This window comes from Heptranchias perlo, chromosome 3 (genome assembly GCF_035084215.1).
Source record: "Heptranchias perlo isolate sHepPer1 chromosome 3, sHepPer1.hap1, whole genome shotgun sequence".
In the NCBI taxonomy this organism is placed as follows: domain Eukaryota; kingdom Metazoa; phylum Chordata; class Chondrichthyes; order Hexanchiformes; family Hexanchidae; genus Heptranchias; species Heptranchias perlo.
In genome coordinates this window covers 140647677-140675644 of record NC_090327.1, presented here as the reverse complement: position 1 = coordinate 140675644, position 27968 = coordinate 140647677, and the positions used below count along the sequence as shown (strand labels likewise).

The 27968-nt window shown below is 43.0% G+C and overlaps 1 protein-coding gene across 1 annotated transcript; it reads left to right on the top strand.

The window, feature by feature from the left end:
• The first annotated feature begins 12736 nt into the window (after positions 1–12736).
• On the top strand, positions 12737–14543 carry LOC137309036 (probable G-protein coupled receptor 139). The gene is made up of 2 exons (XM_067977380.1): positions 12737–12806; positions 13600–14543. Exons 1-2 carry the CDS (start codon positions 12737–12739, stop codon positions 14541–14543), a joined length of 1014 nt encoding a protein of 337 aa, XP_067833481.1.
• Positions 14544–27968: the final 13425 nt, after the last annotated feature.

Sequence of the window (27968 nt, the reverse complement as noted above, 5' to 3'; positions counted from 1 at the left end):
TGCAGAGGATCCAGTGATGGCCCTCATATTAACTGCACGATCCAGAGTCGGTATTAATGTTGAGAGGGGATTCAGAGGTTGTATTAATATTTAAAGGGGATCTGGAGACAGTAAAATTGGTAATAGGGGATCCCGAGATGGTACAAATATTTACAGTGGATTCAGGTACGGTACTAATATTTACGGGGGATCCAGAGCCGGTACTAATAATTAGAAGAATCCAGAGATGGTACTAATACATACAGGGGATCCAGAGACGGTACTAATATTTATGGAGGATCCAGATACAGTACTAATATTGCTGGTGGTCCTGATACGGTACTAATATTTACAGGGAATCCCAGCCTGATGAATAATTCCCCAGTTTATGTCCCTTCCTTATAGTTGACCTATTGATGATTGAGATCCTGTCTCGGGAAAAGTGTGCTCTCTCCAAATGTGTCATTCGCTACCTGGTGGCGATGGCAACGGCTGATCTACTGTTCGTTATCATCGATCTGATACTCAGACAGATTCCAGTTGCTTATTCGAAGAGTTTGAATTCCTGCGGTCCATCTACTTGTGTAATATCCACGCCGTCCTGCTTTTCGCACCCACAGACTGTTCTGTCTGGTTCACCATAACTTTCACCTTTGATCGATTAGTGGTTATTTGTTGCCAGAAGCTGAAAACTAACTATTGCACCAAGAAAACGGCGGCTGTGGTTTTGGGAACAGTAACTGTTCTGAACTGTTGAAAGAACATCGACTGGTACTTTATGGCCGGTGGTGAATATTTGTTCATTAATCAACCCTGGTTTTTTGATGCAACACGGCAAGTTCTAATTTCACTGTGTAGGCAGCAATTGAACTCGTTCATTGTGTCCTCACACAGGGTGTTCCATTAGTTCTGATTCTGCTTCTCAATGTCTTCACTGTCAGATGTATTTTCTTGGCCAGCGGAGCCGGCTGGAGACTCCGGAGCCTCAGCAGCGGGGCCAGTCCCGGAAACCCAGAGATGGGGAGCCGAAGGAAATCCATAATTTTACTCTTTGTTATATCAGGGAACTTGATACTGTTATGGGCGATGTTTATGGACAATTCTATATGCAACTGGAAGGTGTGATTCGACTATGAGTCTGCATTTGCACCTGCGTTTATACAGGACCTTGGATTAATGCTCCAGCTCCTGAGCTGCTGCCTAAACACTTGTATTTATGCCATGATACATGCTAAATACAGAGAGCAGTTGAAGAATGTGGTTAAATATCCCTAAACGGTATTTGTTAAATTCATTAAATGATGAAAAGTTCTGAAACCTTTCTAAGAGCAGAGTGAGTTCTGTGGCATACGGTGTCTGATTCTCTCTCCACAAGGCTGCAAACACTGTGTAATCTGCAAAGTAAGTGTCGGTGATCAGTGTGTTAACGGTGCTTGAGGTGGAGGAATATTACGATCGTGTCGACAGCGGTAATGTTAGATTCGGGTAACCACCAGTAATGTAAGAGTTGATTCACTAACAGTAATATTAGATTCGGGTCACTACCAGAAATGTTAGATTATGGTCACCGTCGGTAATTTCAGTGTAGGATCACTGCTGGAAATGCTAGAGTAGAGTCACCACTAGCAATGATGGAGTAAAGTCACCACCAGTAACATTAGAGTAATATTACAACCAGTAAGTTTCGAGCAGGGCCACCACCGGTAATTTTAGAGCAGGGCCACCACCGGTAATGTTAGAAAAGGGTCACCACAAGTAATGTTAGAGTGGGACAAAGATATTAGAATAGGGTCACCACTAGTAAATTTAAAGCAGTGTCACCACCGATAATGTTAGAATATGGCCACCACCATTAATTCTACTGTTTGATCACCATATTAGAGTATGGTCAGCACAAGAAATGTTAGTGTGGAACAAAGCCAGTAATGTTAGAGTAGAATCACAGCCAGTAATGTAAGAGTAGGTTCAGGACAAGTAATGGGAGAGTAGAGCCACCAAGAGTAATGTTAGAGTTGGGTCACCAACATGAATATTACAGTCGTGTCACAACCATTAAATTTATAGCAGCGTCACCATCAATAATGTTAGACAATGGTCACCACCATTAATTTTAGTGTTGGATCACCACCAATAATGTTAGAGTATGGTCAATACCAGTAATATTAGAGTAGGATCAACACCGGTAATATTAGAGTAGCGTCACTACCAGTGATATTAGAGTAGGCTCATAACCAATAAAGTTAGAGTGGGGTCACCATCATTAATGTGAGTACAGTGTCACCACCAGTAATATTAGACTCGGGTCACAACCAGTAATGTAAGATTAGGTTCACCACTCGTAATGATAGATTAGAGTCACCACCACTGTTAGAGTCGGGTCACCACAAGTAACATTAGAGTAGCGTCACCAATTATAAAGATAGAGCAGTGTCATCACCGGTAATGTTAGATTAGGGTCACCACAAGTAATGTTAGATTAGAGTCACCACCACTAATGTTGGAGTAGCGTCACCACAAGTAATTCAAAGGTATGACCACCACCTTTAATGATAGAGTAGGGTCACCATCATCAATGTTAGAGTAAAGTCACCAACATAATGTTAGAGCAGGGTCACCACCAATAATGTTAGCGTCGGGTCACCGCCATTAGTGTTGGAGAGGGTCACCAGCAGTAATGTTAGTGTAGGGTCACCAATATTAATATTAGTGTTGGATCACCACCAGTAATGTTAGAGTAGGGTCAGGACCAGTCATGGTAAAGTTGAGTTTCCAACATTAACGGTAGAGTAGGGTAACCAAGCAATAATGTTAGAGTAGGGCTACAACCAGTAATATTAGTGTACGGTGACCAAAACTAATGTTAGATTACGGTCAGTACTAGTAATGCTCGAGTCGATTCGCCACCAGTAATGTTACAGTCGATTCACCAACAGTAATGTTAGAGTAGCGTCATCACCGGTGATGTTTGAGTAGGGTCACCACCAGGAATGTTAGAGTAGGGTCACCAGAAATATTGTTATAGTCGTGTTACCACCAGTAATATTAGACTATGGTCACCGCCAGTAATGTTAGAGTAGGCTCACCACCAGTAATTTTAGAGTAGGATCACCACCAGTAATATTAAAGTAGGGTCACCACCAATGCTGTTAGAGTAGGTTAACCACCAGTAATGATAGAATAGAGTCACCAGCAGTAAAGTTAGAGTCGGCACACCACCATTCATGTCATAGTTGGATCACCACAAGTAATGTTAGAGAAGGGTCACAACCAGTAATGTTACAGTAGGTTCGCCGACAGTGATATTGGAGTTGCGTCACCAGCAGTAATAATAAATTAGCGTCACCAACAGCAAAGTTAGATTAGCAATATTAGAGTAGGGTCAGCACCAGTAATGTTACATTTCTGTCGCCACCAGAATGTAAGAATAGGTGCGCCACAGGTAATATTGGAGAACGTTAAACACCAGTACTTTTAAAGTAGGGTTAGCACTAGTAATGTTAGAGTGGGATCACCACAAGTAATATAAGTGTATGGTCACCGCCAGTAATGTTAGAGTAGGTTCACCACCAGTAATATTAGAGTAGGGTCACTACCAGTAATGATAGAGTCGGGTCACTGCCAGTAACATTAGCGTATGGTTAGAAACAGTAATATTATAGTAGAGTCACCACCAGTAATGTTAGAGTAGGATCATCAGCATTAATTTTCGAGTGGATTCACCAGCATAATGTTAGGGTAGAGTCACCAGCAGTAACGTTAGAGTAGGTTTACCACCAGTAAAGTTAGATTAGGATCACCACAATTAATATCAGTATATGCTCACTGCCAGTAATGTTACAGTAGGGTCACCATCAGTAATATTAGAGTAGGGTCACTACAAGTAATATTAGAGTATGTACACAAACCGTAATGTTAGAATAGATTCACCACCACTAATGTTAGACAAGGGTCACCACTAATAATGTTCGGGTAGAGTCACCACCGCTGATGTCAGAGTAGAGTCACCACTCGGGATGATAGAGTGGTGTCACCTCCAGTAATGATGGGGTGGAGTCACCAACCTTCGAATAGGGTTACCACCAGTTGTGTTAGATTAGAGTCACCACCAGTAACGTTAGAGTAGGATCACTACCAGTAAGATTAGAGTATTTTCACAACGAGTAATGTTAGGGTAGGATCTCGACAATAATATTAATGTAGGGTCACCACATTTAATGATAGAGTAGGGTCACCGCGAGTAATATTACAGTAGGGTCACCGAAAGTAATGATAGTATAGATTTACGGCCAGTAATGTTATATTAGCGTCATCACCCGTAATGTTAGTTTAGGGTCACCACCTGTAATGTTAGAGTAACGTCACCAGAAGTAACGTTAGAGTAGTGTCACCACCAGTAATATTAGACGAGGGTAACCACCAGTAATGATCGGGTTGGGTCACCACTAGTAATGTTAGATTAGTGTCACCACCACTAAAGTTAGAGTAGCGTCATCACAAGTAATATTAATGTAGGGTCACCACCGTTCATGATAGAGAAAGGTCACCATCATTAATGCTAGAATAGAGTCAGCAGCAGCAATGTTAGAGTAGGGTCACCACCAATAATGTTCGGGTTGCATCACCACCATTAATGTTAGTGACGGATCATCACAATAAAGTTAGAGTAGGATCAGCAGCCAGTAATATTAGTGTAGGGTCACCACCAGTAACATTAGAGTAGGATCACCAGCAGCAATGTTATACTAGATTCACGACCAGTAACATTGGATGAGCGACACCATCTATGATGTTAGAGTTGGGTCACCACTAGTAACGTTAGAGTAGGATTACCACCAGTGATGTTGGAATAGGCTCATCACCAGTAATGTCGGAGTAGTGTCACCACCAATAATATTAGATTAGGGACACCACCAGCAATGTAAGAGTTGGGTCACCACCAGTAATGTTAGAGTAGTGTCTCGACCATTAATATTTGAGTTGTGTCATCACCAGTAATGTTAGATTAGGGTCACCACTAGTAATGTTAGATTGGCGTCACCACAATTAACGTTAGAGAACGGCCACCACAAGTAACATTAGAGCAACGTCACCTCATGTAATGATAGAGTAGGGTCACCGCCAATAATGTTACAGTCGGGTCATCACCAGCATTGTTTCTATGGGGTCACCACCAGTGATGATGGAGAAAGGTCACCACCAGTAATATTAGAATGGGTTCACCACCAGTATTGTTAGAGCAGTTTCATCAAGGCAGCATTTGACCGAGTGTGGCACCAAGGAGCCCGAGTAAAATTGAAGTCCATGGGAATCAGGGGGAAAACTCTCCTGTGGCTGGAGTCATACCTAGCACAAAGGAAGATGGTAGTGGTTGTTGGAGGCCAATCATCTCAGCCCCAGGGCATTGCTGCAGGAGTTCCTCAGGGCAGTGTCCTAGGCCCAACCATCTTCAGCTGCTTCATCAATGACCTTCCCTCCATCATAAGGTCAGAAATGGGGATGTCCGCTGATGACTGCACAGTGTTCAGTTCCATTCGCAACCCCTCAGATAATGAAGCAGTCCGAGCCTGCATGCAGCAAGACCTGGACAACATCCAGGCTTGGGCTCATAAGTGGCAAGTAACATTCGCGCCAGATAAGTGCCAGGCAATGACCATCTCCAACAAGAGAGAGTCTAACCACCTCCCCTTGACATTCAACGGCATTACCATCGCCGAATCCCCCACCAACAACATCCTGGGGGTCACCATTTACCAGAAACTTAACTGGACCAGCCATATAAATACTGTGGCTACGAGAGCAGGTCAGAGGCTGGGTATTCTGCGGCGAGTGACTCACCTCCTGACTCCCCAAAGCCTTTCCACCATCTACAAGGCACAAGTCAGGAGTGTGATGGAATACTCTCCACTTGCCTGGATGAGTGCAGCTCCAACAACACTGAAGAAGCTCGACACCATCCAAGATAAAGCAGCCCGCTTGATTGGCACCCCATCCACCACCCTAAACATTCACTCCCTTCACCACCAGCGCACTGTGGCTGCAGTGTGTACCATCCACAGGATGCACTGCAGCAACTCGCCAAGGCTTCTTCGACAGCACTTCCCAAACCCGCGACCTCTACCAGCTAGAAGGACAAGAGCAGCAGGCGCATGGGAACAACACCACCTGCACGTTCCCCTCCAAGTCACACACCATCCCGACTTGGAAATATATCGCCGTTCCTTCATTGTCGCTGGGTCAAAATCCTGGAACTCCCTTCCTAACAGCACTGTGGGAGAACCGTCACCACACGGACTGCAGCGGTTCAAGAAGGCGGCTGACCAACACCTTCTCGAGGGCAATTAGGGATGGGCATAAATGCCGGCCTTGCCAGCGACGCCCACATCCCGTGAACGAATAAAAAAAAAATCACCAATAATGTTGGAAAAGGGCCACCACCGTTAATAACAGTGTTGGATCACCATCAGTAATATTAGGGTAGGATCACCAGCATCAATGTTACACTAGATTCACCACCTGTAATGTTAGGGTAGAGTCACCACCAGTAATGTTAGAGCGGCTTCACCACCCGTGATGTTAGCAGATGCTCACCAACAGTAACCTTAGACTGGAGTTAGCACCAGTAAAGGTAGAGTAGGGTTACCACCAGTAATGTTAGAGTAGGATGACCATCAGAAATATTGGTGTATGTTCACCGCCAGGATTGTTAGACTAGGTTCACAACCAGTTTTGTTCGAGTTGGGTCACCACCAGTAATGTTAAAGTAGTGTCAACACCAGTCATGTTAGAGTAAGTTCGCCTGTGGAAATATTAGCGTAGGGTATCCATCAGCAATATTTGATGAGAGTCAACACCAGGTAATATTAGAGTGGGGTCACCACCAGTAACGATAAAGTAGATTCACCACCAGTAATGTTAGAGTAGAGTCACCACCTGTAATGTTAGATTAGCATCACCACCAGTCGTGACAAAGTAGATTCACCACCAGTAATCTTAGAGTAGGATCACCCCCAATAATATTAGTTTAGTGTCACCACCAGTAATGTTAGAGTAGGATCGGCACCATTAATTTTAGTTTCGGATTACCATCGGTAATGTTAGAGCTGGCTCATCATCAGTAATGTTAGATTAGGCTCGCGAACAGTAAGATTGAAGTAGCGTCACCAGCATTAATATTAGATCAGTTTCACCAGCAGGGAAGTCAGAATAGTATCACCACCTTTAATATTAGAGTAGAGACTCCAGCAATAATGATACACTAGTGTCACCACCAATAATGTTAGATTGGCGTCACTACAACTAATGTTGGAGTACGGTCACCACAACTAGCATTAGAACAGCGTTATCTCCTGTAATGATGGAGTAGGGTCACCGCCACTAATGTTACAGTAGGGTCATCACCAGCAATGTTAGTATAGTGTCAATACCAATGATGATGGAGTAGGGTCATCACCAGTAATATTAGAATGGGTTCAGCACCAGTAATGTTAGAGCAGTGCAATCACCAATAATGTTCGAGTTGTACCACCACCGTTAATGATAGTATTGCATCCCTACCAGTAATGTTAGAGTAGGGTCAAAACAATCAGTAATATTAGTGTAGGGTCACCATCAGTAACGTTAGAGTGGAATCACCACCAGTAATATTAGAGTAGGGTCACTACGTGTAATATTATTGTAGGATCACCAGCAGCAATGTTAGACTAGATTCACCATCAGTAATGTTAGAGTGGAGTCACCACCAGTACTGTTAGAGTAGCGTCACCACCGGTGATGTTTGAGTAGGGTCACCACCAGGAATGGTAAAGTCGGGTCACCAGCAATATTGTTATCGTAGTGTCACCACCAGTAATATTAGAGTAGAGTCAACACCAGTAATGTAACATTACTGTCGCCACCAGAATGTAAGAGTAGGTATGCCACAGGTAATATTGGAGAATGCTAAACACCAATACTTTTAGAGTTGGGTTAGCTCCAGTAATGTTAGAGCAGGATCACCACAAATAATATAAGTGTATGGTCACCGCCAGTAATGTTAGAGTGTGCTCACCACCAGTAATATTAGCGAAAGGTTCGAAACAGTAATATTAAAGTAGAGTTATCATCAGTAATGTTAGAGTAGAATCATCACCAGTAATATTAGAGTAGGGTCACTACCTGTAATATTAATGTAGGATCACCAGCAGCAATGTTAGACTAGATTCACCATCAGTAATGTTAGAGTAGAGTCACCATCACTAATGTTAGATTAGGATCACCACCATAAATATAGCTGTATGTTCACGACCAGTAATGTTAGACAAGGTTTACCACCAGTATTGTTAGAGTTGGATCACCACCAGTGATGTCGAAGTAGTGGCACCATAAGTCAAGTTCGAGTAAGTTCGCCAGCAGTAATATTAGTGTAGGTTCACAATCAGCAATATTTGAGTAGGGTCACCATCAGTAATATTATTTTAGGATCACCACCAGTATTATTAATGTAGGGTCACCACCAATGCTGTTAGAGTAGGATAACCACCATTAATGTTAGTGTTGGATCACCATCGGTAATTTTAGAGTTGGGTCACCACCAGTAACATTAGTGTAGGTTAGCCAACTGTAATATTGAAGTTGCGTCACCAGCATTAATATTAGATCAGGGTCACCACCAGGAAAGTTAGAATAGTGTCACCACCATTAATATTAGGCTAGAGTCACCACCAGTAATGTTACATTAGTGTCACCACCAATGATCGAGAAGGTGCACTACAGGTCATATTGGAGTGGGCGTAACACCAGTAATGTTAGAATAGGATCACCACCATTAATGTTAGATTAGGACCACCACCAGTAATACTAATGTAGGTTTACCACAAGTAATATTAGAGTAGGATCACACCAGTAATGATAGACTAGATTCACCATCAGTAATGTTAGAGTAGGATCACCACCAGTAATATTAGAGTAGGTTTACCACAAGTAATATTAGAGTAGGATCACCACCAGTAATGATGGACTAGATTCACCACCAGTAATGTTAGAGTATGGTCACCATCAGTAATGTTAGATTTGGGTAAACACCAGTAATGTTAGATTGGTGTCACCACCAGTGATGTTTGAGTGGAATCTCCAGCAGTAATATTAGAGTAATGTCACACCAATAATGTTAGATTAGGGTCACCACCATTAAAGTTATAGTAGGGTGAACACCAGTAATGATATTGTACTTTCACCCCTAGTAATGTTAGAGTGGGTTCACCACCAGTGATGTTAGGGTAGGGTCACCAGCAGTAATGTTAGAGTGGAGTCACCATCAGTAATGTCAGAGTTGGGTAAACACCAGTAACGCTGGAGTAGTTTCACCATGAGTAATGTTTGAGTTGAATTACCACCAGTAAGTCGAAAGTAGTATAACACCAATATTCTTAGAGTAGGATCAACATCAGTAATGTTAGAATAGGGTCACTACCGATAATTTTAGAGTCGGGTCACCATCAATAATGTTAGACTAAAATCACCACCACTAATACTAGAGCAGCTTCATCACCAATAATGTTAGAATAGGTCGACACCAGTAATGTTAGAGTACGGTCACCACCAATAATATTAGAATAGGGTCACTACCAATAATGTTAGTGTAGATTCACCACCATTAATGTTAGAGTAGGGTCACCACCAGTAATATTAGAGTAGGTTCACCACCAATAATGTTAGAGCAGGGTCACCACCAGTAATGTTAGAGTAGGTTCCCCACCAATAATGTTAGAGCAGGGTCACCACCAGTAAGGTTAGTGTAGAATCATAACCATTAATGTTAGTGTAGGGTCACCAGCAGTAATGTTAGAGTAGCGTCTGTAAGATTCTCAAAATTCACAGATCCCCCTAAACTCGGAGAAAAACCCTAAAGAAAAGGACTTTGGACTCTTATCTAATCATTTTAGGGTTACTCAGAAAAGGACTTTGGGCTCTTTTCTAGCCATTTCAGGGCGCCGCACGAGGAAGCATCAATCAGGGAAAAGTACTTTTCGAGGAATCCACGTCCTTTAAGGGACTCGCTTCCTCGTAGGGGTGACTGTAAGAATTCTGGGATTTCACCTTTTCCTTGAGTATGGAAAAACTTTGGCCATTGACTGAAATCCTAAGATGGAATGATAAGTGAGAGGTCACCAGACGAATCCACAACACACACACAGTGGAACGTGGGAGAATTAATGCTTCAGACATGTCTCTGTTTTAATGCAAAACCGACAGCAGGGGGTCGACTATCAAGGCCATTGAAAGAGGTAACTGCTCCAGACATGGTGGGACCATGCCTTTGTTTTAAAGCAACAACTAGGACGTTGGATACAAAAGGAAGCCTTGTGTGACAAGCTCTAAAAAATCGGAATTAACAATGACCCACCGGGAGAAGCAATTGCAACATGATGACGGACTCTCAAAAAGCCATCAAAGATTCTTAAGGACTTTGTAAGAACTGTTTAAACAGACATGAAGTGTTTTTTTTAAGGTATCGTAGACCATTGTAAGAGAGGGTTATTAGAAGTGGAAATTCGAAACCTCTCTCTCTCTCTGGTTCTTGCTGGCTGCTTGTCTTGTTCTGCCTGTCTCTGGAAGGAAGAGCAGTTTCCAGCAGACAACAAGGAAAGCAGTTCGACAGCGAAGGTCAGCAGCTCGAGAAGCAGGCCGACACACAAGAAGAAACCAGAGCAACAGCCCCAGTGACAATCAGACACCTCGCGGCAACAAGGGCCTTACGAAACATCCAACCGAATATTACCACCAACCAACTGGGTAATATTGGGCCACCGCAACCAAAGAAAATCAACTCGGGAGAAAACCGAAGATCCGCAAAGTTTCCACTCCACAATCTATTTCTGACTTACCTCTGGGTGAATTACTGTCAAGGATTTGTTTGGTGAGCATTATCCCTGGCCCTCTAGCGTCCAACTTAGCTAGTACAGTGGGATTGAGAGGGGTGAAGTATCTTTCGACAGTAATTTCCCTCGTGTGCACCGAAGTGATCTCCATTTTATTAAAGTGTTAAGATTGTTGTGTGTATTTTCTCTCTTGAATAAAGGTCAAAGTTTCTTGCACCAAAACCAATTGTCTGCTGCACTTTGTCACAACTCCCAAATAAGTCCAAGGTCGAGAACCCAGGGAGTGGGAGCGATTCGGACCGCTCAGAAGTCAGAGGTGAAGCTGACACACATCACCACCCCCTACAGTCACCGCCAATAATATTAGAATAGGGTCACCAACAATAATGTTGGAGCAGTGTCACCACTAGTAATGTTAGAGTCGGGTCACCACCAATAATGTTAGAGCAGGGTCACCACCAATAATGTTAGAGCAGGGTCACCACCAATAACAATAGAGTAGGGTCACCACCAATAATAATAGAGTCGGGTCACCACCAATAATAATAGAGTCGGGTCACCACCAATTATATTAGAATAGTGTCACCATCAATAATGTTAGAGTGGAGTCACCACCAATAATATTAGAGTAGGGTCAACACCAATAATATTAGAATAAGGTCACCACCAATAATTTTAGTGTTAGGTCACCACCAGTAATGTTAGAGTAGTGTCACCACCATTAATGTTAGTGTCGGGTCACCACCAGTACTGTTAGTTTAGGGTCACCACCAGAAATGTTAGTGTATGGTCATCACCATTGATGTTAGTGTCGGGTCACCACCAGTACTGTTAGAGTAGGGTCTCCGCGAATAATATTAGAGTAGGTTCACCACCAGTAATGTTAGTACAGGATCACCACCATTATTGTTAGTTTAGAGTCACCACCAGTAATGTTAGTGTCGGATCACCACCAGTAATGTTTGTGTCGCGTCACCGCCAATAATGTTAGAGTAGTGTCGCCACCAATAACATTAGAGTAGTGTCAACACAAATAATCTTAGGGTAGGGTCACCACCAATAATAATAGTGTAGGGTCACCACCAGTAATGTTATTGTAGGGTCCCCACCAGTATTGTGAATGTAGTGTCAACACCAATAATGTTAGAATAGATGCACCAAAATACAGTTAGAATGGAGTCACCACCAATAATGCTAGTGTAGTCTCACCACTAATAATTTTAGAGTATAGTCACCACCTGTAATGTTGGTGGACGGTCACCACCAGCAATTTCAGATTCGGGTCACCACCAGTAATGTCAGATAAGTGTCACGATATTAATGTTGGAGGATGATCACCACCAGTAATGTTAGAATTGACTCACTACCAGTAATGTTAGATTTAGATCACTCCCAGTCATATTCGCGTCGGTTCACCACCAGTAATCTGAGATTAGTTTCACCACCAGTAATGTTAGTGTCGTTTCACCACCAGTAATGTTAAAGCCGTGTCACCACCAGGTAGCATCACAGTACGGAACAAATTTTAAATATTCAACGGATGAGTTAAGATTTCAGCGAATTAATAAGATGCCCGAAGAACCTTCTGCAGGGTCTGGAAGCGAAGACCCCAGCGGGGATCACTGCGTATGCGCAGAGTACATTTCTCCATGATTACTCTCTGTTAATTAATTCAAATGGAAGGAGTTTCATGACTGAGCGGTACAATTTCCCGATTGACCTCCCGTGTGCACTGGAGCGGAAAATCTTGTCTTGTTTGTTAAGTGACTGTAACTAACGCCAATTATTGTGTAAACTGATTTTCACACTGGGACACGGACTGTTCTATAAAGGTGGAGCTTATCTGGTGCATTCCAGTCGGAACGGTAAAGCGGACAGAATTGACACAGTCTTCCAAAAAAATGGAACGGCCAACAATTCTACTGATAAAAGATATCTATTACCCTGTTCTAGCTACTTTCGCTATTCCCGGTAAGTCAATATATGCTGTTGTCTATAGTTGTTGACAATCTCACTGTTAATGATGTGTAACAGATTCCGAGAATGTCCTCTTTTATCCATCGGGACAAGTTGGTGAATATCAGCAGTAATCCTCTCCGTCCTCACGGCCGGTGAGCCACTGTTCTGGTCGGTAAACCGTGGGCACTGGGCGCCGAACATTACTCCCTATACCGCGGAGGTTGAGGCTAATCCACCGGCCCCTCCAACATTCATCAACTCATTAGTACCACTGTTCTCTATCTACTTTAATTAGATAATTCCTCGGACTGCAGCGCCTCCACCCAACAGGGGAGTTTGAAAGATATTTTGAGAAATAATTGCCGTTCAGGGGGCTGCTCCCCATCCCTGTGCTGCAAAGAAATTTCGCAGTTCCACCAGTTGCCGGTCTATCACTGAACAACCTCATCGCGGCGATTATAAATAGAAAAAGCGCAGAGTTTCGACCGAAATTGAATGCTTTTGTCTCAACTGATTGTTTTATTTGAATTATTATCTTCACAGTAATTGCTGGGAAATTATATTTAGTATCTGAGGACGTCTGACTTATGTATGCTGGAAGGACGGCGCATTTTCAATCCCTCTATCTTGAGTATTCAATGATTTCTATATTTTAAACAAAATGTCATTAATGCTCATCTTTATTTAAAAAACAAATCCGTGTGCATAACCTTAAGTAGGGACACATTGGAACATTTCCATACAATATGCTGTGAGATTTAAATGACTATCCCCGTTAATTACCTCTTTTCCCTCTTTCTTACAGCGAACCTATTGACAATTGTGATTCTCTCCAGAGGAAATTGCGGCCTTTCCAAATGTATCTCTGTCTACATGGTGGCCATGGCGACAGCAGATCTCCTGGTCATGATCATTCATGTAATCGTCTATCATATTCTCAATCATCACTTTCCAAATTCATTTCTTTCCTACACTGACGTTTGTAAGTTCATTCATTGCATGAATTGTATCACCTTGGATATATCAGTATGGTTTACCGTCTTGTTCACATTTGACCGATTTGTAGCTATATGTTGTGAGAAGTTTAAAAGAAAGTACTGCACGGTGAGAACTGCGGCCGCGGTTATAACAGCCGTCGCTGTCCTTTTCTGTTTACAGAACACACCCTTTTGGTTTGCATATGAACCTGAAAGAATAATTAACAATATTCCTTGGGGTTGCCGCTCTAGAGTGGACTTTTTCTCATCGCCTACAGGTGTTGTGTACTCTTGGTTGAAAAGTATTTTCGTTCCATGGATTCCTTTTGCATTGATGTTACTGTTTAATTGTTTGATAGTCAGAAGCATTTTTGTAGCCAATAAAGCCCGCAGGGGACTCCGGCGTCACAGCAATGAGAATCAGACCGATCCAGAGATGGAGAACAGAAGGAAATCCATCATTTTACTGTTCACTGTATCGGGCAGTTTTTTACTGTTGTGGCTGACAGCTGCCGTGAGTTTTTTAACCAGTAGACTGACAAACATCGTGCATTACCGAGGCGATTATGGAGCCCCTGTTTATATTGCGACTGAATCCGGATATCTGCTTATGTATTTGAGTTCCTGCACAAACACGTGTATTTATGCAGCTACCCAAACTAAATTCAGGGAAGAGCTGAAGAAGGTGGCGAAATCTCCTTGGACATTTATTCTAACATTGGTTAAGAAAATGAAAAACAATACCAAAGCTTCCTGTCCGAACGAGAGCTGAATTACATCCGGTCTCTCATTTTAGAATGACAGTCTGGATTTTTCTTGTGAGAATGAGCAGGTGTCATGAAATATTTCTTCCATTGTGTGCCTTGTATTTGATGTCTGCTGCGTTCCCTTGGTGAACAGAATCGTTATCTGCTAAAACAACGGGCTTCCCGCTCAAGTTTAAAAGAGAACAGACATAATGGAGCTTCAGCAGTGGAATAGAAAATGTGGGCGTCAGCGTTAACTGTGTTACACCGCAGGGACTGGAATGAGACCCGCCAGTTTAATTAATAGATAACATTTTCTTTGGTGTAGAAACAATAAATGGTGTTGCAATCGTGGTTATTTGTAATTCTTCTGTAATCTTGGTGTGAATGTTGCAGACGCTGGTCTCCCATCAGATTTCGCTCCCCATTGATTCCTGGCCAAATAGAATGGGGCCCTGTCCCCTGATGAGTGATATAATGATGGAAACAGTAGGATCTTGACTCGTCTGTATGATGCTATACGTCCCTGTTTATAGATATTGAGTTAAAAATCTCAACTCAGCACCAAAATGTTGAAATTTTATAATAGGGGATCAGATCATTCGACCGAACCCGTCCCTGTCCACGTTTCACCGCCACCGAGCAAATAGTCCCAATCACTTTACCCGCCTGGTCTCAACATGCATTCAATCTAATTTTATTCGTCAATCTATCCACTTAAATCTTGAATATTGACTAATCTCAGGCTCTGTAATTTCAACATCTTCACATCTCTCCATGTAAAAAGGTTTCTCCTGCTCTGAGATCTAAATCTCTTCATTTAAAAAAAAATCTCTGACCGTTAGTTCTTGATTCTTCAACCAATGTAAGCAGTCTGCATCGATCTATCATTTCGCTTCCATTCTTAACTTAAATCACATGCGCACGACTCGCCAAAGATATCAATCTGGTGTCAATATAAAATCTAGTAAAGTCAGGAAAGTGCAGTTATGATAGTTAATTGGTACCGTTCTCTTGGAGATGATTGTGGCCTTGCTTGTACTAAACAATGGGAAGAATGTATTTGTTGGCTTGGCCATTATTCGAAATAGCGGGACATGCTGGAGCAGATTCTAATCGAACACTTCCATACGCCTCCCCCACCCCGATCTTTTAATTAGTTGCCAGAAAGGGCAGGAATGGCTTGTATCGTATGTCTAGTTCTCCCTGATGTTGTGATAACGCTGTGTACAGAATTGACCTGCTGCGTGTAAAGCAACCAGCATGATGAAAATGCACTGAAGAACGGGTCCAAGACATGGTCAGTCACGCTGCCAACACCACTACATGAAATGCTTAATGTGGGTCTGGGCAGTAAGAACATATGTAAAACAAATAGGTGGAGATCTGAGCAATAGAATAGATCGAGATAGATATATGATGCTGATGAGATATTGTTTGGTTTTGGCCTTAAATATTCTAATACGAACATACGACCATACGAATTAAGAGCAGGAGTAGACCATTCGGACCCTCCAGCCTGCTCTGTCATTTGTTAAGATCATGGCTGATCGGATTTCGACCTCAACCCTACTTTCCCGTCTACCTACTACAACCTTTGATTTCCTTGTTAATCAGTATTCTATCCAACTCAGCCTTAAATATATTCAATGACCCTGCCTCCACCGCTCTCTGGGGACGGGAATTCCACAGACTCACGACCCGCAAACCGTTTCAGTTCCTGCTTTCTGAATTCAAACAGCAGGAAATCTCTACAGGAAAGTCTCCTTTACCGCATGTCCTGCCCCTGCAGCCAGAGCGACAATGTTGAAATGCAGTCAGCTAACATAAGCAAAACGAATGCCGGTATTTCTGTTGCACCACGTGAAAGATAGTTGTGTGCGAAACATTTAGGCCGCAAGTAGAACATGTTTTCACATAGTGAGTAAAAACGATCAAGACAGGACTCGAACCTGTAATCTTCTGATAAAATCTCAATTAAATACCGCATTTAGACGCTTTATCCATTCGGCCACAGAAATCATATTGGGTTGGGTTCTGTTAACCTTGCCGATGATTTTAATGTATTTTTCTTCCATAATTGGGCAAGTGGGACCTTCAACTCCTATCTCACCAGAGAAATGACAGCTGAACTATTTTCTTATGAATCTGATAAACATGGCCCCGCTCTGGCTGATCCGTAATTCCTTTATAATACCAATGCAGTTTACCGTTGACTGCGGTCTGAAGTGGCCGAGCAGCCGCTTATCTTGGGACGGGCAAGAAATGGCGGACTTGCCAGCCACACACACAAAAACCTATGAAATACCCATGGACCGTATTTCTGTCCCTCACATGGAGACACAGAAAGATCCAAAGAGCGTCAATAAAAGTCAGCACTGCTCTTGTACCTTCAACAGTGCCCAGTATTATGTGACTCTAAATCACTGTATTTCATTTGTGGTAGATAACAGACTGACCCGGAGAATCGCTCACACAGTCTGAGACTCGGGTGGCACTAAAACCACATGCGCCTGAGATTAAAAGTCTCAGACAATACTAACTGAATTAATTAATTGCAGGAATTGTTTCAACTCCATGTGACCAGCGAGGAGCATCCATAGCCCTAATTTACGAATGGTGCAAACTGATTTGGTACCACTGTTTCTTGTTATTCATTAGAACATACAATATGAAGAAACATTCATCAGTAAACAGACCGCGAGGTAATGCAACGGAATTAAACACATCGTGTGATACTGTGTAATAACGAATGGATTGGATTGGAATGGTGAATTTGATTGGAATGGATGGCACCGAGGAATCAGCAAATAAAATTGGGATTTCTAACATTATGTTGATCTGAAAGAGAGAAAAAAGAAAAATCAATGGAATGAAAGAAAACGAAGGAACTCTACCCTTTTTTCACGATTAGATTGCATAGAATCACAGCTTCATAGATTGATACAGCATACAGAAGGATTCCATTCGTTCCACCGTGCCTGTACCGGCTGGTTGAAAGAGCAATCCAATTAGGCCCAATCCCTTACTCTTCTCCATAGCCCTGTAATGTTTTCATCATCAAATGTTAATGTAATTCCCTTTTGAAAGTTACTATTGAATCTGGTTCCACCACTTTTTCAGCAGCGCATTCCAGATCATGACATTTCCTAATGTCGCCTCTGGTTCTTTTGCAACTTACCTTGAATCTGTGCCCTCTGGTTCCCGACGATTCAGCGACTGGAAACAGTTTCTCATTATTTATTCTAACAAATCTCTTCATGATTTAGAACACCGCTATTAAATCTATCTTTAACCATCTGTGCTCTAAGGAGAACAGGCCAAGTTTCTGTAGTCAGTCCCGTGCATTAGTAATTCATTCCTCAAAAGAATTGCTCCGAAATTTATTCCACTCCTCTTTTATAATGGGCGGGTTTTGTTCTTATTCCGCATTTACCTCCTAACACTGCAGTGCTCTTTATTGAAATATATTTACAGGCCTTTTTGTGTGTTTATTTCTAACTAAGCTTTGAATTTTATTTAGTTACTGAAAGCCAAAGAATAACGATACGACCCCGATATAGTGTTCGTGTTTCCAATTACAGCAACAATCTTTGCCTCAATCTGTGGATCATAAAATGCAGTGAACAACATTCTGAGTAGTTTTGGGCTCTGTGATCTCCAGAGGGAGCGAAATATTTAAAAGACTACACAGATCCGCTGCGAGAAGGAATCGAAACCACGCATCGAAATCTCTTAGGTTATGAATCTAAATCCAACGCCTTAGCCTCTCAGCTATCGCAGCGACAAGAAAAAATGCGCACCATATATAGTTGTACTGTGTGCTTAATATCAACAATGACTATTTCGCTGGTTTAATGGCATTCAATTTGCTGGAAATTCATAGATTCGCAGCGAACATTACATAATGACCCACTCCGATATTTAACAGGAATATAAGATGTTGAGAACTGTATCGAATATTCTGCAGGATAATGAACATAAAGAGCAGGTATATTGTTTTCTGCTCACTCATGACATAGATCATCCTCAGCCTCTGCTTCCGGACCACTGGAACCTAATTTCCCTCTGCATTTTGCCCCAGAAATACGCGCAATCGGTGCACAAATCAAATACTTGCACTTAAAGAGATCAGAGAGGGATCTGATCAGTGAAATGGTGAGTCTGACTAATACAGAGTATCGGGTACGAAACATGTCTAGGGTAATGACATTTGTCAAGTATGGAGGGTTTGTATTGAATCAGATACAAAAAAAAGTTCAATTATACAGAAAAATAGCAGGCGCCGAGTGCCGGCTGTTTGAAAGAGCTATCTAATTAGTCCCAATCCCCTGCTCTCTCCCCACAGCCCTGCAACTTTTTCTTCCTTTTCAAGAAGCATACCTTTATGGAACTCATAAAAAGGTATTGTTTGAGTATTAAAATCACCTTGCTTTGGGACACCTAATTTAAGTTGTTCCCGGACAGTCAGGGCAGAAGAGACTCAAATTAAACAACCTTTAAGTGAAGACAAGAATGTGAATTTCCCCCAATCCTTATTCCCGGGGCAGACTCCACACTTTGGGGATCTATAGAAATTTATATTAAACCATCGGGCGATATTTCTGCTCCTCTCACCCATTAGTCCTAATCTACAATCTGATCCGAATCACGGGACACGGTTTCTTGCCTCCTTTCTCGCTTTTTTCCAAGCCGAAGCCTCAGTTTCTCCGCTTTTGCTGACTAGTGTTGGAATTGGTCTTGTTAATCCCATAAATACCGCGCCTGTCGGTCAGTATTCGTCTTGATCATCAGCTCACCTTGCTCACCATTACTAACATTTAAAACACCTCGTTACCACCTCACCTTGCTCACTATTACTAACATTCCAAGTCCCTCACTACAATCTCACCTTGCTCACGATGACCAACAGTCCAAACCCCCACACTACCATCTCACCTTGCTCACTATTACTAACATTCCAAACCCCTCACTGCCATCTCACCTTGCTCTCTATTAGTAACATTCCAAACCCCTCACTGCCATCTCACCTTGCTCACTCTTACAAACATTCCAAACCCCTCACTGCCATCTCACCTTGCTCACTCTTACAAACATTCCAAACCCCTCACTACCATCTCACCTTGCTCACTATTACTAACATTCCAAACCCCTCACTGCCATCTCACCTTGCTCTCTATTAGTAACATTCCAAACCCCTCACTGCCATCTCACCTTGCTCACTCTTACAAACATTCCAACCCCCCCACCAGCATTTCACCTTGCTCACTATTACTAACATCCCATAACCCTCACTACCATCTCACCTTGTTCACTATTAATAACATTCCAAACCCCTAAAGTAAACCTGTCTTTTGTCTCCATAGATGTTTCCAATATTTTATATTTTTTGTTTAAAGCTCGGATTTACGTTGATCTGATGGACGTCAAAACCTGTCGTGGATTGAGTTCGGGTCGGTTTTCTGGAAGGAGGAAATCAATTGGACCGAAAAATTATCACTAGCCAAATTCATAACGAAAACATCCGTTCCTAAAATTAAAAAGGCCGGAAGTTTTATTCATTGCGGGTGGGGCGGAATGTGAAAAATTTGGAGCGACAAGTTACGTATTTGATTCATCTACAAATTGTAGGATTTATCTGGAGCCTTAACCCTGGGCCTCAGACCGCTCAGTCACGGCAATTTTCATCCTACTCTTCAATACCTAATTTTACAGGAACAGAATGAGTGAAGTGTATTTCCGAAGGCTGGAAAGAAAGACAGAAATTGAGCTATTAATAATGTCAGTTAAAAGCAAAATTGAAAACTAAGCCGGCGCCCGTGCGATGCTGCTGTACAGGGTGCGGTGATGGATGGAGCTTTCCATAATTCAATGGCACTGAGAGTTGAACTCAAAATTCTTATTCAGATTGCAAAAAAATGTTTATCATCATTATTGCATTGATTTAAATCCGAAATTTTGAACAGTTTATTCCGATCAAACGAATCCTTATTTTGCCGAGTCAGTATCGACAATCTCATTACACGAGTTGTATAATCTGTTACAGAAACAGTCTTCAAATTGCGCAGTGGAACTTCAAATTTACACAACGTGCTCGGGACAATGTTGCAGCCAAAAGACACAACGTGGGAGTGTCAGGCTGTTAATTTTACAGAGAAATAAATCAACTCAAAGTTCCCGTCCGTGCGTGGGCTCCAACCGCCAACTTTTCGGTTGACAGCAGAACGCGCTGACCGATTGCACTAAAACTTCGGGTTGCAAAGAACGAAATAGCAGCTGTCCGCGGTGATACGAAGTCTTATTTGTAAATACCAAAATGAAATCTTCTTTATTCTGCGTTCCGTTTAGTGTCTTTCCTTTAAATTGTTTCTGTGAAGCTTTAATAACATTTGTGATTTGATATTTAATAGAAAATGCTGGAAATACGCATCAATTCAAGCAGCATCTGTGGAGAAAGAAACAGAGTTAATGTTTCAGGTGGATGACCTTTGGTCAGAATTGGAAGAAGCTGAAGATTAAACCATGCTTAAGCAAGTACAGAGCCAGGGAAAGGTGAGCGGGATACAGGGCAGGAAGGGGAGGGGAGGAGAGAACAAAAGGGAAGATCTCTGATAGGGTGTGTGTGTGGTGGCGGGGTGGGGGTTGGGGTGGCGGGTTTAGAGTGATTAAAAAAGTGAGAAACATAAACATAAGAAATAGGAGCAGGAGTAGGCAGGGGGATGGGAACCTGAGCGGGGAGTCAGAAGGGAATAAAATTGAGAGCAGCAAGAGAGGGGAAGACACAGGGGAAGTGTACAATACAAACAGTACAAACAGTTGTTCAAGAACAAGTGAATGGGAAAAACGTAGAGCAGCGGAAAGAAAGTGTACTTTAGGCACGACAGAAAAAGTAAAAACTAGAAGGCGTAAGGCGATTAACCCAGCATCAAAGATGTGGCAGGGGTTGGGAACCTGAGCAGGGAGACAGAGGAAAGCGTGTCAGGAAGGGACAGAAGGTATGGAGTAAATAGTAAAGTGTTGAAAAAGGAAAAAGCAGGAACTAAGTGTCACAAAACATATTTGAAAGTTCTTTGTCTGAATGCATGTAGCATTCGTAACAAAATGGACGAGTTAACGGCACAAATAACTACGTATGGGTATGATCTTGTGGCCATTAGAGAAACATGGCTGCAGGGTGACAACGACTGGGAATTAAATATGCCAGAGTATTTAACAATCAGGAAGGACAGGCAGGAAGGAAGGGGAGGTGGGGTGGCTATGTTAATAAACGAAGGAATCACTGTAATACAGAGAAATTATATTGGGACAAAGGATCAGGATAATGAAACAGTTTGGGAAGAGATAAGGAATAATAAGGGGAAACCACACTCGTGGGCGTAGTTTCTAGGCCTCCTAATTGTTGCAACTCTGCTGGAAGAAGAATTAATCAGGAAATAGTCGGGGCATGTAATAAGGGAACAGCTATAATTATGGGGGATTTTAACTAACATATTAACTGGATAAATCAAATTGGGCAAGGCAGCCTAATTGACAGCCATCCGTGGTTAATAAAAGAAATTAAGGACAGTATCCGACTAAAAACAAGGATCTAAAAGGTAGCCAAACTTAGTGGGAGGATAGAAGATTGGGAAGTCTTCAAAAGACAGCAAAAAGTAACCAAAGGATTGATTAAGAAAGGGAAGATAGATGATGAAAATAAATTCGTAAAAAAATATAAAAACAGATTGCAAGAGTTTATATAGTTATATAAAAAGAAAAGGGTGGCTAAGGAAAACGTAGGTCCCTTCGAGGATGAGGCCGGGAAATTAATGGTGGGAAACATGGAAATGGCAAAAATGCTGAACAAATATTTTTTTTCGGTCTTTACGGTAGAGGACACTAAGAATATCCCAACACTGGACAAACAGGGTGCTCTAGTGGGGGAGGAGTTAAATACGATTAAAATCACTTAGGAATTGGTACTCAGTAAAATAATGGGACTCAAGGCGGATAAATCCCCTGGACCTGATGGCTTACATCCGAGGGTCTTGAGGGAAGTGGCAGCAGGAATTGTGGATGCTTTGGTAATAATTTTCCAAAATTCTCTGGATTAGGCAAAGGTCCCGGCAGATTGGAAAACTGCTAATGTTAAACCCTTATTTAAAAAGAGTAGTCGGCAGAAGGCTGGAAATTATAGACCAGTTTGCCTAACATCTGTGGTGGGTAAAATTTTGGAATCTATTATTAAGGAGACAGTAGCGGAACATTTGGATAAACATAATTTAATAGGACAAAGTCAGCATGGCTTTGCGAACGGGAAGTCATGTCTGACAAATTTGCTTGAGTTCTTTGAGGACATAACGTTCAGGGTGGATAAAGGGGAGCCAGTGGATGTGGTGTATTTCGACTTCCAGAAGGCATTCTACAAGGTGCCACATAAAAGATTATTGCTCAAGATAAAGAATCACTGGATTGGGGGTAATATTCTGGCATGGGTGGAGGATTGGTTATCTAACAGGAAGCAGAGAGTTGGGATAAATGGTTCATTCTCGGACTGGCAACCAGTGGCCAGGGGTGTTCACAGGGGTCGGTGCTGGGTCCCCAACTCTTTACAATCTATATTAACGATTTGGAGGAGGGGACCGAGTGTAACATATCAAAGTTTGCAGAAGATACAAAGATGGGAGGGAAAGTGGAGAGCGAGGAGGACATAAAAAACCTACAGGGGGATATGGACAGGCTGGGTGAGTGGGCGGAGATTTGGCAGATGCAATACAACATTGGAAAATGTGAGGTGATGCACTGTGGCAGCAAAAATCAGAGAGCAAGTTATTATCTTAATGGCGAGAAACTGGAAAGTACTGCAGTACAAAGGGATCTGGGGGACCTAGTGCAAGAAGATCAAAAAGTTAGTATGCAGGTGCAGCAGGTGATCAAGAAGGCCAACGGAATGTTGGCTTTTATTGCTCGGGGGATAGAATATAAAAACAGGGAGGTATTGCTGCAGTTATATAAAGTATTGGTGAGACCGCACCTGGAATACTGCATACAGTTTTGGTCTCCATACTTAAGAAAAGACATACTTGCTCTCGAGGCAGTACAAAGAAGGTTCACTCGGTTAATCCCGGGGGTGAGGGGGCGGACATATGAGGAGAGGTTGAGTAGATTGGGACTCCACTCATTGGAGTTCAGAAGAATGAGAGGCGATCTACTTCAAACATATAAGATTGTGAAGGGGCTTGATCGGGTGGATGCGGTGAGGATGTTCCCAAAGATGGGTGAAACTAGAACTAGGGGGCATAATCTTAGAATAAGAGGCTGCTCTTTCAAAACTGAGATGAGGAGAAACTTCTTCACTCAGAGGGTGGTGGGTCTGTGGAATTTGCTGCCCCAGGAAGCTGTGGAAGCTACATCATTAAATAAATATAAAACAGTGATAGACAGTTTCCTAGAAGGAAAGGGAATGAGGTGTAACGGGGAGCGGGCAGGAAATTGGACATGAATTTAGATTTGAGATTAGGATCAGATCAGCCATGATCTTATTGAATGGCGGAGTAGGCTCGAGGGGCCAATTGGCCTACTCCTGCTCCTATTTCTTATGTTCTTATACGGCCCTTGGAGCCTGCTCCGCCATTCAATAAGATCATGACTGACCTTCGACCTCAACTCCATTTTTTCTGGCCGATCCCAATATCCCTTGATTCCCCTTGAGTCCAAAAATCTATCGATTTCAGCCTTGAGTATATTCAATGAATCATCATCCACAGCCCTCTAGGGTAGAGAATTCCAAAGATTCACAATCCGCTGAGTGATGAAATCCCTCCTCAGCTCAGTCCTAAATGTCTGACCCCTTCGCCTGAGACGATGCACCCTGGTTCTAGACTCTCCTGCAAGGGGAAATATCCTCTTAGCATCTATTCTGTCAGCCCTCTTAAAATCTTATATGTTTCAATGAGATCACCTCTCATTCTTCGAAACTCCAGTGAGTAAAGACACATTCGATTCAATATTTCCGCATCGGACAAACTTCTCAACCCCGGAATCAATCTAGTGAACTTTCGATGCTCAGCCTCGAAGGCAAGTATATCGTTCCATACGTCAGGAGATCAAAACTGCACACAGTACTCCAGGTGTGGTCTCGCCAAAGCCCCGTACCGTTGCAGAAAGAATTCCTTACTTTTTTACTCCAACCCCCTCCAATAAAGGCCAAAATACCATTTTCCTTCCGAATTGATTGCAACGAATTAGATGACAAAAGGGATGGTGGCGGAAAGCAAGGAGTGTAGTAATGGGATATGTAAATAAAGAAAAGATGGGTCTAGACCAGCTGTAAATAACAACATCAGGACCATTACCAGCATCTGCTGTCGGAAAAAATGGGATCAGTGGTTATGATTTCAAGGTATTGAAATCGATGTTGAGTCCTTAATGTTGTAAAGTGCCTAATCGAAAGATGAGGTGCAGTTACTCGAGTATCCGTTGAGCTTCATTGGAACCGTGTAGGAGGCTGAGGAGAGGGAGTCCAGAGCGGGAATGGGACGGGGAATTATCATGGCAAGCGACGGGCGGGTCAGGGCCAAATTTGCCGACTGAGCAGAGGTGCTCAGCAAAGCGATCACCCAATCTGCGTTGGTCTCCCGACTGTAGAGGAGACCGCGTTGTGAACAGCGAATACAGTAGACTAAATTGAAAGAAGTACAAATAAATCGCTGTTTCACCTGGAAGGAGTTTTTAGGGCCATGGACGGTGGGAACAGAAAATGTGAAATGGCAAGTGTTGCATCTCCTGCACTCGCTCTGCAAGTTGCCGTGGGAAGGAGAGCGAGTGTTGGGGGTGATGGATTGGTGGACCAGGTTATCGCGAAGGGAGTGGTGCTTTCGGAATGCTGGAAGGGGAGGGAAGGGGAAGATGTGTTTGGTGTTGGGATCGTCTTGGAGCTGGCGGAAATGGCAGAGGATGATCTGTTGAATTTGGAGACTTGTGGGGTGGAAGGTGAGGACGGGGGGACAATATCATGGCTCTGGGAGGGAGGGGAAGGAGTGAGGGCGTAAGTGGGGGAAATGGGACGCACGCAGCCGAGGGCTTGTCAACTACAGTCGAGGGGGTCCTTGGTTGCGGATAAAGGACGCAGGGAAGGGAAGAGTCTGAAATGGACCATGTGAAGACGAGGAAAGGGATGACAATGGAAGCAAAGTTGATGACATTTTCCAGTTCTGGGCGAGAGCAGGAAACGGTACCGATACAGCCATCAATGTACCCGGAAAAGAGGTGAGGGATTGGACCTGAGTTGGACTGTAACAAGGAATGTTCCACGTATCCCACAAAAAGGTCGGATTCGCTGGTACCTATATGGGTTCCCATAGCGGCACCTTTTATTTGGAGAAAGTGAGTGGAGTCAAAGGAGAAGTTGTTCAATGTAATAAAAAGTTCAGCCAGGCAGAGGAGAGTACTCGTGGATGGGGACTTGTTGAACCTCCGTTCAAGGAAGAAAGCTGTCCAGGTGAAAGTTTGGACGTCCATGTTGAAAAGGAGACGGTTCGGGCCGGGGAACTGGAAACTGTTAAAATAGTGGAGGGCGTTGGGAGAGACAGTGAGGTCGGTCAGAAGATACTGGACAAGAGGGGACAAATGGAATTGAGATCGGCAGAAATAAGTTCCGTGAGGCAAGAACAGGATGAAATGATGGGTATTCCAGGGCAGTCCTGTTTGTGGACCTTGGGAAGGAGGTAGAAACGGGCAGTGCAGGACTGCGGGACGATGAGGTTGGGGAACGTGGAGGGAGCAGATGAGGTCAGTGACGGTCTTGGAAACTCTGGCTTGATGTTCGGTGTTGGGGCCATGGTCCAGGAAGAGGTAGGATGATGTCTCAGGGAGTTGGCGTTCAGACTCCGCAAGGTCGAGTTTTTTTCGCCAAACAACAGCGCCGCCCTTGTCAGCAGGTTTAATGAAAATGCCAGGGTTGGTCCTGAGGGAATGGATTGCTGCAATTTCAGAGGGAGGTAGGTTAGAGTGAGTGAGGGCAGTAGAGAAATTAAGACGGTCGATCTCATGCCTGCAGTTCACAATGAAAGGATCAGGAGAGTGTTTGAGATCAGAGAGTGGCGTCCAAGTGGAACGAGAATTCAGAATGTTTGAGAAAGGGTCCGCTGTGCAGGGGGAAGACTACTGGCCAATGGAGTGGGCGTGGAGGCGAAGGCGATGAAAGAAGAGCTCAGCATCATGTCGAGCTCGAAATTCAATGAGGTGGAGACGTATGGGGATGAAGCTGAGGCCTTTGCTCAGGACATCGGAACATAGGAAGAGGACTAGGCTATTGAGCTTCTCGAGCCTGTTCTCGGATTCAATGAGATCATGGCTGACCTGTGACCCAACTTCATACATCCACCTTTTCCCCATATCCCCTAATACCTTTGGTTAACAGAAACATATTAATCTCATATAGAAAATTAACAATTGAGCTAGCATCAATTGCCATTTGCCGAAGAGAATTCCAATCTTCTGCCAGCCTTTAGCCGTGGAAGTGTTTCCTAACTTCACTGCTGAAAGTCCAGTCTCTAATTTTTAAGCTGTATCCCCTAGTCCTAGATTCCACGACCAATTGAAATAGTACCTCTCCATCTGCCCTATTAGTTCCCATTAATATTTTGATAACTTCGATCAAATCACCCATTCATCTTCTAAATTCCAGGGAGTGCAACCCTAGTTTGTGTAAACTCTCATCGTAATTTAACCCATAGTCTCCAGGTATCATTCGAGTAAATCTACGCTTCTCTCCCTCCAAGATCAATATATCCTTCCTAAGGTATGGTGACCAGAGCTGAACACAATACTCCAGGTGTGATCGAAACATGGCTTTGTATAGCTGTAGCATAATTTCTTCCCCATTGTATTCTAGTCCTTTATATATAAAGGCCAGCATTCCATTAGCCTTTTTGATTATTTTCTGTATCTGTTCACGACATTTTAATGAAGAACATAAGAAAATAAGAGCATCAAAAATAGGAGCAGGAGTAGGCCATACGACCCCTTGAGCCTTCTCTGCCCTTCAATCAGATCATGGCTGATCTTTGACCTCAACTCCACGTTCCTGCCCGATGCCCACATCCCTTGATTCCCTTAGAGTCCAAAAATCTATCCATCTCAGCCTTGAATATATTGAACGCTTCAGCATTCACAGCCAACTGGGCAGAGAATTCCAAAGATTCACAACCCTCTGCGTGAAGAAATTCCTCCTCATCTCAGTCTTAAATGGCTGACCCCTTATCCTGCGACTATTCCCCCTAGTTCTAGACTCTCTAACTAGGCGAAGCAATCTCTCAGCATCTACCCTGTCAAGCCCTCTCATAATCTTATATGTTTCAATGAGATCACCTCTCATTCTTCTAAACTCCAGAGAGTATAGGCCCATTCTTCTCAACCTCTCTTCATAGGACAACCCTCTCATTCCTGGAATTAATTTAGTGAACGTTCAA

What these genes read in the sequence shown, in the direction of transcription:
- LOC137309036 (XM_067977380.1), top strand. Translation starts at nt 12,737, where the DNA reads ATGGAACGGCCAACAATTCTACTGATAAAAGATATCTATTACCCTGTT. An exon ending in AGCTACTTTCGCTATTCCCG is followed by an intron (nt 12,807 to 13,599) that starts GTAAGTCAATAT and finishes TCTTTCTTACAG; the next exon opens with CGAACCTATTGACAATTGTG.